The following is an 11715-nucleotide window of genomic DNA, read 5'->3' as shown; positions in this document are numbered from 1 at the left end:
AACTTTAGTGGCATGTGTACTTTTTATTTCTATAGTGGGGTTATTATAATTTTCAGGTTAAGCGAGTTGCTATCTATAAATAAATCTGTGGGCGGGATAGGTAGCACGCGGGAGTTTGGTGCGCCTCAGACGGATGTACCAACTAAAAGTTTAGGAGCAGCTTTTAATGATAGCGATTTAGTCGATATGCCCGAAGAGGAGAATGACAGCGATTCAGTCGATGTGCCCGAACAGGTGACTGAGAAACCTTCCTGCAGCCGTTCGGTACTCACTCCACGCAATAAGCAAAGCTTACTAGAAAAGCAGGTGGATAATCAAATTATGTACCAAAAAAATTCAACAGAAATACTGACTGGATTAATGATTCCTTAAAAAATATTTCCAAAACCATGGAAATGGCATATAAAATCTATATATATAAAAATTAAGCCGAAAAAAAGTGTGCATTTGTCCGGGGTAATCTCAGCAACGCGTGTAAGGAAAACAATGAAAGTTTCACACATTGTTTATTATTATGAAATTTGGTATATATGTATATGTATTTTTCCACGGTGAAGGTTAGTATAATATGCTTATTGATTCCACTCGCCACGAGGTGGCGCTGCCGAAGGCCAAATCGAGGACCCGGGTAACCCTAGGATGTGTTTTTACATTGTGGGTATCAAATCAAAGCTACTGATGAGGGCTTTAATACAGGGTATTTTTTAGATCTCTGAGTGACCAGGGTCTCGATACATAGCCGAAAAGGTGGACCAAGGTACCCTTGGGTGTGTTTGTACAATATGGGTATCAGATAGAAGCTGTTGATGAAAGCTTTTAAGTGAAGTAATTTTTACTGCCCGTTTCCGGGATAAAGAAAGGAGATGGAGCTGGAGATGGAAGAGGAAAAGGAATAGCTACAGGAAGAGGAAGAGGATGAGGAAGAGCACTTATTATTAAAATTAAAAAAAAAAAAATCTAAAAAAAATTTAAAACGTTACATATACGCTTATTATATAAACGTTAATCTGAAGTCAGTTATAGTGAAAAATTCATTGTATCATTGCCGGCGTGATTGGTGATCGTTTCCTTAATTTTTTGCAGAAAGGTTATGCTAATATGAGATAGTACCTATATCATTCATACATTTACGTATTACCTATGTACTCACAAATATACGGTTGAAGCAAATATATGTCAGTTTTTTTATTTCGCCTGGAAAAGTTTATATAAGTATAAGAAGAGTAAATAGGACTTATTTTATATCAGACTTCACGCAAAAAAGTCATTTGCACCTGAACACATAGCTGGGTTAAAGTGGAGGGGAATAGAACAGTTCTCTTCTCCTTCTCCGGTTTTTCGTACACGATGAAGTGTATGTATCATACGACTGATGTTGTTGTTTATGTGTAAAGGGGAGCGCATCTATGCACCTGCTAAACTTGAAAATGGGAGCACCGATTATTATGTTGAGAAACATAAATCAACCACGACTATGTAATGGCACTCGATTAACAGTTAAGAGATTGATGAATAACGTCATTGAAGCAACAATTTTGAATGGAAAATACTCTGGTGAAAACGTTTTAATACCGCGAATAACAATGATACCATCGGATATGCCATTTGAATTCAAATGTCTTCAATTTCCCGTTCGCCTTGCATTCGCGATTACTATTAATACGTCACAAGGCCAAACTTTATAAATTTGTGGTATTGATTTAGAATACCCATGTTTTTCTCATGGCCAACTTTATGTTTCATGCTCAAGAGTTGATAAGCCATCGGTATTGTTCATTTATTCAACAACGCATGGAAACACGAAGAATATTGTATACCAAAGAGCATTACAATAAAAAAAGTAATAAAGTAAATCACATCAAACGTTTTTTAATTGCTACTACTATTCAAAACTTCTTTCATTATTTTTCATGCGCTAGAGTTTTTATAAAAAACACACATACAAGTGACTTAGTTTTGATGTACTTGTCCATGCACAGTGCCTTACCGAAGTATTATAGCTTAAAAAATTTATACAATGTATATAATTTGTACACTATTACTATTAGTTTAAATATATGTACACACTTTGTAGACCTAACTTAAATAAAAGACTGAATTCATATTTATTAAAAAGCGATTTCATTTAAACAAATTTTTCATACAGAATTTCGAGTGGCAATCTATCATTTTTTATTTGGTCTCTTACACGTCTAGCTATATTTCCAAAACTCAGATTTTTTATATTTACCATGTTCACTTGTTCCGGTTCGATTTCTAAACTGGGAGGATGAACTTTGAACATTATACATATATAATATTATATTATGCAGAGCACAACAAACATTTAGTATTTGCATAACCTTTTCTGGAGCATAGTGCAACTCCCTTGAAGCTAGAAGGCAACGAAATCGGCCTTTCAAAACGCCAAAAACTCTCTCAATTAACGACCTTCCCTTTGAATGTTTTTGATTAAAAAAATGTTCGTCTGAATCCTCCGCAGAATTCCTGTATGGAGTAAGGAGCCATGGTTCCAACGGATATCCTGAGTCGCCTGCAGATAACAAAAATATAAAGGTATTTTTAGTTGAATAACAATAAATTACAATAGCTAAATATGTGCATATGCATGTTCGTAAGCATTTATTACATGAAAATGCATATACATATACATATATATGTGTATTAACAATTATACATATGTATGTTATCTACTATATAAGACTATATTAATACGAGTATACGGACCACTACATTAAGGTCATATACTCGTAGTATATTAAAAAGCTTACCAAGAAATCGTTGGCCAGAGTCACCGTTTTCATAAGCAGTTTTTAAATATTCGCGCTCACCGGACAAGTTCCATATGTGCGAATCATGCGATGCGCCGCCAAATCTACCATTCACGGCTCTAATTTGCATTTTGTGATCACATATCTAAAGTAGAACAAAAAATGTTTAATGAAAATAATCTTATTTAATTGAAACACTCTTAACACCATTGCATTTATGCTGTGCTTAAGCTTTCGGTTAAAAAATAAATGCTCGTCATTTGATGGCCTCATCATTTGGATGTGCGTTCCATCCACTGCTCCTACCACGCCCGGAATTCCGCATGTTTCGTAAAAGCTACGGTTGGCATCCTATTTCTCTTCCCTGCTCATCGAAAAAACGATATGTTTTGGGCACAATACCTTTTCAATTGCACTGCAAACTTCCCAAAGGCAACTGGAAACGGTTTGCTCTGCTAGCCCGCGCGATGGTCTTGGCCAATTAAATGCTGAGCAAGAAACTTTAGGGTTGTTGCAACTTTTATGATGTCAGGGATAGCCGTTGCTCTCGTTGGAGATTTCATCTCGCCTTTTATGCTATTTAGCACATACATAAAGGCTTCCTTACTAAGCCGAAAATTCTGCACAAAACTGATGAATAGAACAAACTGCTGAATAAAGCATGAGTAATTCTTTAAAGTTTAACTTACCTTTGACCGCTGAGACTCATAATGTTGGAGTTATCTCTTATAAATCTCCGAGAAATCCTTTCCTCAGATGATTCGTCCCATAAAGCTACACAATCCATTACTTTATATTATTTAAATGTAGATACTTAACTTCCAATCGCTCGTTTGTTTTGGTCGCTTTCTTTGACATTTCGGTCAGTGATGCATACTAAAGCGGAAAGTAAGTGAATAATAAAAAGAGCAACACTTTCAGCGATGCGATAGCGCTACAGAGTACCAATTACCCTTCGTAACGCAATTTATTTTCGCATCGCATTGCTTTTCGCATCGCATTACAGAGTAAGGGCCCTGCTTTTTTCAATTTATGTCGGTCAGATGATTTTGCGAGAACTTTGTTATATTCTGAAGCTCCAAAATACTACACTTGGAATCTCGCATCGAAAAGTTTTCAAAGACGGAAGCAAGGAACACCGGTTGAAACTCATCACAATGTTTTTGCCAGCGATGCAATAGGCCGTATTTATACAATTCATCCAACTAATGCAGAATGTTTTTATTTGCGATTACTATTGATTAATGTCCGTGGCCCAACATCATTTCAAAACATACGTACAGTAAATGGTCAAATCTGCACTACATTTCGCGAAGCATGTATGAAATTGCATTTGCTTGAGGATGACACACATTGGAATGATACTTTAACAGATGCAGCTGCATCATCCACACCATTCCAAATTCGTACGTTATTTGCAATAATCATATCAACATGTTTTCCAGCAAGTCCTGGTGAGTTGTGGAATAACCATAAGAACAGCATGACGGAAGATATTATATTTTATACCGAATGCGTATTGCAACTGGAAATCATAATTTGGATTATACATCAAATATGTACAATGAAGTGCTAATCTTGGTAGAGGATCTGTGTTTGTAAATTGCTAATAAAGCGTTGACACAACTTGGTATGATTGCACCAAATCGAAATATTCACGACATTTTCAACAAAGAGTTGGAACGAGAACAACAATACGACAGAAATGCATTGAGCGCATACCTACAAGCAAATGAACCATTTTAAATACTGAACAAAAGCGTGTATACGATACAATCATGCATGCCGTTAACACTGGAAGTGGTGGCTTTTATTTTCTTGATGCTCCCGGTGGAACTGGCAAGACATTTGTTATGTCATTGATTTTGGCCAATATACGAGCAAACGGATTTATTGCATTAGCCATTGCTTCATCGGGTATTGCAGCTACATTATTAGAACACTAAACTCCAAAATGATTCAAGTGCTGAAGTTTTTTCAAAGCAATTGTTACAAATTGGCAATGGACGAATTCCTATTGATAATAATGGCTTATTTAAATTTCCAGATCATTTTTGTCAAATAGCAGAATCAAAGGCCGATTTGGTGCAAAAGGTTTTTCCCGACATAACACAAAATTGCAAGAATCACAATTGGCTAAGTGAACGAGCTATATTAGCTGGTACGAATAAAGATGTCAACGAGATAAATGCAGATACCTTGGATAAAATACCTGGTGATACTGTTGTATACCGGTCTGTTATTATTATAATTATCGACCAAGATCAAGTAAACTATCCAACCGAATTTTTCAATTCATTGGATATATGTATCTGGATTTCCGCCACATTATTTGCAATTAAAAGTTGGTGCAACCATTATTATGCTTCGGAATATTAATCATCCAAAATTATGTAACGGAACTAGACTTGTAGTCAAACGATTGATGAATAATGTTATCGAAGCAACTATTTTAATTGCCAAATTCAAGAATGAAGAAGTTCTAATACCGAGAATTCCAAAGATTCCACCTGAGTTGCCATTTGAATTCAAGCGTTTGCAACTGCCCATTCGTTCAGCATTTGCAAAAACTATCAATAAATCACAAGGGCAAACTTTAGAAATATGCGGGATGAATTTAGAAGAACCAGTATTCACCCATGGTCAACTATACGTTGGCTGTTCACGTGTTGGGAAGCCAACAACATTATACATATATTTACTCAAAAACAAATAGAAAAACAAAAAATTTTGTTTATGCCAAAGCGCTTGAAAAAAGAATAAAGAAATAAATAATTTGAAAACCATATCTTTTCTGTTCTAAACCATATCTATTCTGTTTTAGTGTGCCCAGCGAAGCGGGAGGGGTTTGCTAGTATATATATAGGGTTTTTTAATAGGTGCGCTTCAACTTTTTTCCGATAGGTAGGGCGAACGACGCAATATTCTTTATTTTTCGCTTGTCATTTGTTAACTTCATTAGTATACATTTCATCATGGAACGCTACACACTTGAGCAACGATTGCAAATCGTGCAAATTTTTTATGAAAATAATCGTTTTGTTACTGCTACTTTAAGAGCATTACGGCCATTTTACGGTCCATTTAACAAGCCGTTCCGTTTTGGGGTTATGTGAAGTCATTGGTCTACAGTAAGCTCAGAGCTAATATTGAACGCGAAATTGCTGGAATTTCGGCCGATTTATGCAAAAGAGTGGTCGAAAATTGGGTTCAACGATTGGACTTCGTAAAACGTGCACGCGGTGATCATGCAAAAGAAATCGAATTTCACGCTTAAATGTATATGTTCAAACTCGATAATAAAAAAAAAATTAGTTAAAAAAGTCAAACCGTTTGTGTTTTATTCAAAAAAGTTCAAAGGTTGAAGCGCTCTTACTGAAAAACCCTATATATACTAGCTGTATCCGGCGCGCGTTGCTACGCCAACAACTAAAATAAATTTAAAAAAAATAACTTTAAAGAAAAATCAGTACACAAATATTCAATTCATTCGAAAAAATTTTCTTGATTTTGTTTATTTCGAAAAAATTGTGACATTACAAAGTTTAGTTTCAATTCGATGTAGAGTGTTGAATTTGAATTGAATTTGAAGAGGTCGAGCCAAGGAGCACCAGGAGATTTGGTGGCTCCTAAAACACTCAGGCTAAAAAGCCCATTGTATTTAAAGCTCTGGAAAGGGGGTAGATAGTCAAGGAGGGAGGGAGAAAAGTATCAGAGAAAGAGATAGGAAAGAATAGAGACAGAGATAGAGATAGTTAGTCCTGTGAGAATTTTCCAGATTCTTTGGCAAATCTGTAAATATCCTCCAGTTTTAGAGAACGAATATTACTCATTCCCATGACATCGGAACCCAATACCTGTAGTCGCGCTCTAGCAAAGGCAGGACACTCACAGAGAAAGTGCTCAGTGCTATCCGCCTCCTCCAAGCATGACAGGCATACCGGGTCCTCGATGATTCCAATGGTGGTCATATGCTGACCCCATGGGTTGTGTCCTGTAATGATGCCGACCATCAACCGAATGTCTTTCCTTCTAAGTTTTAGTAGAAAGTTTGACAGTTTTCTGTTCGGACTTGTCACAAAACACTTTGCAGTTCTGCAGCGTTCTAGACCGGACCATCGCTCTTTATGTAGATTGCCTACATAATCGTTGATCCAATTCTTGATTCCTGCGGGACTGATTCCGATTATTGGCTCTGGCCCCTGTGGGGGCACCGCTGATCCACGGTTGGCCAATTCGTCGGCAATTTCGTTTCCTTGAACACCGGAGTGTCCCGGAACCCATATAAGTACAAGCCTGTTTTGTCTTGCGACAGAATTCAGCTTCTTCTTACATTCTTGAACAATCTTCGAGGTTTGCTTCGCGTTCTCCAGGGCCTTCAGTGCAGCCTGACTGTCACTGAAGACTCCAATCTGTTTCCCGCTTCATCACCTCTCGATTATCCATTCCAGCTACTTTTAGGATAGCAAAAACTTCTGTTTGGAAAACAGTTGCCATTCCCCCTATAGCATAGTGATACTTATTACTATCGTTTAAGTACCATCCGGCTCCAGACCCTATTTCAGTCTTGGACCCATCGGTAAAGAAAATATCCGTCAAACCTCCCTTGATAAGTGCTGTGTATATCCATAGGACCACAGCAGGTTTCAGACCCCAAGTTTTGCCAAAGGCTCTACGGCATTGCTGAAAAATCTTGAATGCACGATTCACCTTCAGTGAAACGTGTGTCTCCCAGGTCAGCTTCTTATCCAAGATTACTCCTAGATATTTAACTTCGTTGGAAAGACCAAGTGTCACACCTTTCAGTGTTGGAAGACTGAGTCCATCCAATTTCCGTTTTTTCGTAAACAAGACTATGGTTGTTTTGTTCGGATTAACGGAAAGACCTTGTCTCATGCACCAATCATCGATTTTGTCAAGGATCCTCTGCACTTTCGTGCAAAGCCTCCTTAAGGATTTATCCGATGTTAGCGCACAGACGTCGTCCGCATATGCTTGGACGTGAAAGCCGAGTTCCTGCATCTCCGCTAATAGGGAGTCTACGACGAAGCACCAGCAGCGGAGAAAGAACACCCCCTTGGGGACATCCTTGCTTTGCCCTGACTGTGATTTGTTCGTCGTCGCTCCCACCAGCGGTTAACAGCCTCTCAGAGAGCATGGAGTATATCCATTTTATAATGGCTTGATTAACTCCGTGTCGTTCGGCAGAAGAACATATCGAGCCGAAAGTGGCATTATCAAAAGCCCCCTCAATGTCCACGAACACGCCCATTGTGTATTCGTCAGCTTCCAGCCCAGCTTCAATCTTGCTAACAAGATCGTATAAGGCTGATTCACATGATTTTCCACTCTGGTAAGCGTGTTGATTTCTACTAAGTGGACTTCTCGGCAATACCCCCACTCGAATATGTTTCTCCACGACTCGTTCCAGACTTTTCAACATGAACGATGTCAAACTGATTGGTCTAAAACTTTTTGCTAGGGAATAGCCATCTTTTCCTGGTTTTGGAATAAATACTACTCTTACGCGTCGCCATTGGGATGGTATATAACCAAATGCAAGACAGGCTGTGAAGATCCTTTTAAGGGCCTCAATCAGCCTGTCTCCTCCTTTTTTAAGCATTACTGGATATATTCCGTTAGGTCCAGGGGACTTAAAGTTCTCAAAGGAGGATAAGGAAAACCTTATCGATTCCCTTGTCACTATCCGACTAGCAATATACCAGCTGTACCTAGAGGTTCCACCGTTGCTACCGTCATTGTTCATGCCACTCTCAGCTTCAGAGAGAGTTCTACTACCCGGAAAATGGGTTTCGAGTAGAGCATTAGACGTTTCCGATTTGGAAATGGTGTATGAACCATCAGGTTTTCGAATGGAATCCAGCCTTACTGAGCGGTCTAAATGAAGGACCTTACAAAGTCTCGCTGTTTCCCTCATTTCTTCGACGTTACTGCAGAAATTTCTATAGGATTCAAGTTTGGCTTGCCGTACTTTTTTCTTATATTCTCTCTGTGTAAGTCGATGATTGGCCCAGTCCTCTTCTGTTTTGGTCTTCAAGGCCTTATTAAGAAGTCTCCTGGACCGTACACGAAGCTTCGACAACTCAGGGTTCCACCAAGGAACCGCTTTCCCCTGTCTGCTTTGCCTGAGTGGACACAGTTCCTCAAAGCAATTGATTAAAGTACCTTCTAATTTCTTAGTAGCATCTTCAATCATTTCTGCTGATTTGAGTTTTTTCAGGTTTGGTAATCGCTCTGTTACAAGCTCACCATACCTGTACCAGTCCACATTTCGAGGATTCCTACCGGAAGGTATTGATATTGTGTCAATTCACAGTCGGAATTCGATAAGACGATGATCAGAAAGAGAGTCCTCTTCCAAAACTCGCCATCGATTGATCTGATTTTAAGTGTTAAATCAATCACCTCTTGTCTCCTTCCGGTCACAAAAGTTGGTTTGTTACCAGTGTTTTGGATGACCAAATCGGATGACAGGATAAAATCCAGTAACTTGAGACCTCTGGGGTTGCATTTGCTGCTTTCCCACACAGCCCACTATTAGCCCCAGATTATTGGATTCTGCATACTTGACCACTTCTCTTAGCTCCCTCGAAGGAGGTGGCTGTAAAGAGTCGTAGGGTAGGTATTCCGAAACTATGATAGCTTCGACACTGTTCCTACTTTTCAAGTACTTTATTTTTGCAGCAACGATATCTCCGGAGCATAGCTCTTTTAACATCGTGTGTTCGATCAACCTCGGCATGATAATACATGCTCGCGGTCTCACATTCCCTTCACAATGAAGTATTTGTCCCCACGACATAGCACTTAGACCACAGATACGCTTGTGACATACCCATGGTTCTTGTATAAGTATTATGTGTGGGTTTGTTTGCAGTTTTGCATGCCTACGGCACAAGAGAGCCGTAGACGCTTTGCTATGCTGCAGATTAATCTGTGTAAATATTACTTCAGTCATGAGACTGAGTATATTTACGCTTTGTCCTCCACCTTATCCTGGACGCGGAACTGGATCCGCCCCAGAAGTAGGTGAGGACGGCACCCGTACTTCGACTTAAGCACCTTGCCTTTGCTGCCATTCTCGCGAATGATTCGCCAGACGTTGACGGAAGAGTGTCATTCGACATTTGAGGTCCCTTAGCCTCAGCCTTGTCAGGCAAAGGTTTGTCTGCCTTGGATTGGGTCGAGGATGCAGGCATTTCCGAATTCCGTCTCTCGACTTTCCTCTTCTTTGCCTTTCTCCTCTTCCCGGTCGTTGGCACAGACCCCGTTTCGTTTCCGGAAGAGCGCAGCGCTACAGAGGAATCCTCAGTTCTGCCACGCTTTCCCGTTTCCGTTACAGGTGTCGAAGTTGACGGAGCTTGAGTCCTTGCCTTAGCTAGTGCTTCGGCTTGCCTCGCCTTCTGTCTCCTTCGTTTGATCTGCCTTGCGGTTAGACCAACACCTGCGTTCGAATCTCCAATAACTTCGGTCTTTTTACCGGTACTTACCTGATTCGCACCAGGTTTAACCGTTGTCAAAGACTTACTCGGTACCAGAGATCCGTCTGAGTCTACTGAGAGATTGTCCGCCATCTCCACATCCTCCACAACTTGTTCAGTTGCTTCAGATCGTTTCGACGGCGGTGTATCGCTCACACTCACTCTGCTCTCCATTGGCATAGCCAATGTGCCATGTTTCACCACTAGTAGTGCGCTTCCTCCGGAACCCTGGGTGTCAGTTCCGGTCATAGGGGAATGTGGGGTTCGGGCCTGCACATCCGATGCCCGAGCCGTCGATTGCTCGACGGGAGGATTTCCCAGAAGTGGGTTACCTCGTGCAGAGAGATCCTTGTTGAGCCTCCACATTGTAGGAAAATGCATTTTATACCTCCTGCCAGGTTGTCGGTACGGTACTCTCCACATAGTACTTGGGTGGCCACCAATTCCGCCGTTCCGCGGTTGAGTGGATACCCAATTCCTATATGGAGCTGCCCTCTTAGTTCGTGGTAAGTTAATCTCCATAGAATGGGGTTAACTCGCCACTTAAGCCTCATCCCCGCGGCAAGGAGACCGACATTACAAGGATGTAGAGTGTTAGTTTTGTTCGACGATAGAGGTCTTTACTGCTCAGTTGCCTACTTAGTCTAAAGTAGCACTTGTTGGCAAGAGAGATTCTACGTTAGATTTCAAGGCTGACATTGTTATCGGTGTTAATGCTGGTTCCTAAATAAACGAAGTCTTTTACAACCTCGAAATTATAACTGTCTACAGTGACGTGGGTGCCGATACGCGAGTGTGCCGACTGTTAGTTTGAAGACAGGAGGTACTTCGTTTTTTCCTCGTTCATCACCAGACCCATTCGCTTTGCCTCCTTATCCAGTTTAGAGAAGGCAAAACTAACAGCGCGGTTGTTAAGGGCGATGAACTCAATATCTCGGCATACGTCAACAATTGTACACTCTTATAAAATATTGTATGATTAAAGAAGTTAAAGAAGTCACATGACAGCGAGTCACAATGTCTGAAACCTCGTTTGGTATCAAAGGGCTCAGAGAGGTCCTTCCCAATTCGGACGACGCAGCTGGTGTTGAGCAACGTCATCTGGCATAGCCGTATTAGTTCTGTGGGGATACCAAATTCAGACATCGCGGCATACAGGTAACTTCTTTTCTTACTATCGAATTCAGATTTGAAATCGACGAAAAGATGGTGTGTGTCGATTCTCCTTTCGTGGGTCTTTTCCAAGATTTGGCGTATTGTAAATATTTGGTCGATGGTAGATTTTCCAGGTCTAAGGCCACACTGATAAGGTCCAATCAGTTGGTTGACGGTGGATTTCAGCCTTTCACACAATACGCTCCCTAGAACCTTATAGGCGATATTTAGAAGACTAATCCTGCGGTAATTGGAACAGATTGCAGGATCGCCCTTCTTATGGATTG

General features: G+C 40.3%; 1 protein-coding gene across 1 annotated transcript; it reads right to left on the bottom strand.

The window, feature by feature from the left end:
* Positions 1-2187: 2187 nt before the first annotated feature.
* LOC128869346 (putative nuclease HARBI1) lies at positions 2188-2901 on the bottom strand. Its single transcript, XM_054111883.1, has 2 exons — positions 2772-2901; positions 2188-2533 (listed from the first exon to the last, which is right to left on the bottom strand). Exons 1-2 carry the CDS (start codon positions 2899-2901, stop codon positions 2193-2195), a joined length of 471 nt encoding a protein of 156 aa, XP_053967858.1. The 3' UTR covers positions 2188-2192.
* Positions 2902-11715: the final 8814 nt, after the last annotated feature.

This window comes from Anastrepha ludens, chromosome X (genome assembly GCF_028408465.1).
Source record: "Anastrepha ludens isolate Willacy chromosome X, idAnaLude1.1, whole genome shotgun sequence".
NCBI lineage: Eukaryota > Metazoa > Arthropoda > Insecta > Diptera > Tephritidae > Anastrepha > Anastrepha ludens.
This window is presented reverse-complemented; position numbering and strand designations above follow the sequence as displayed.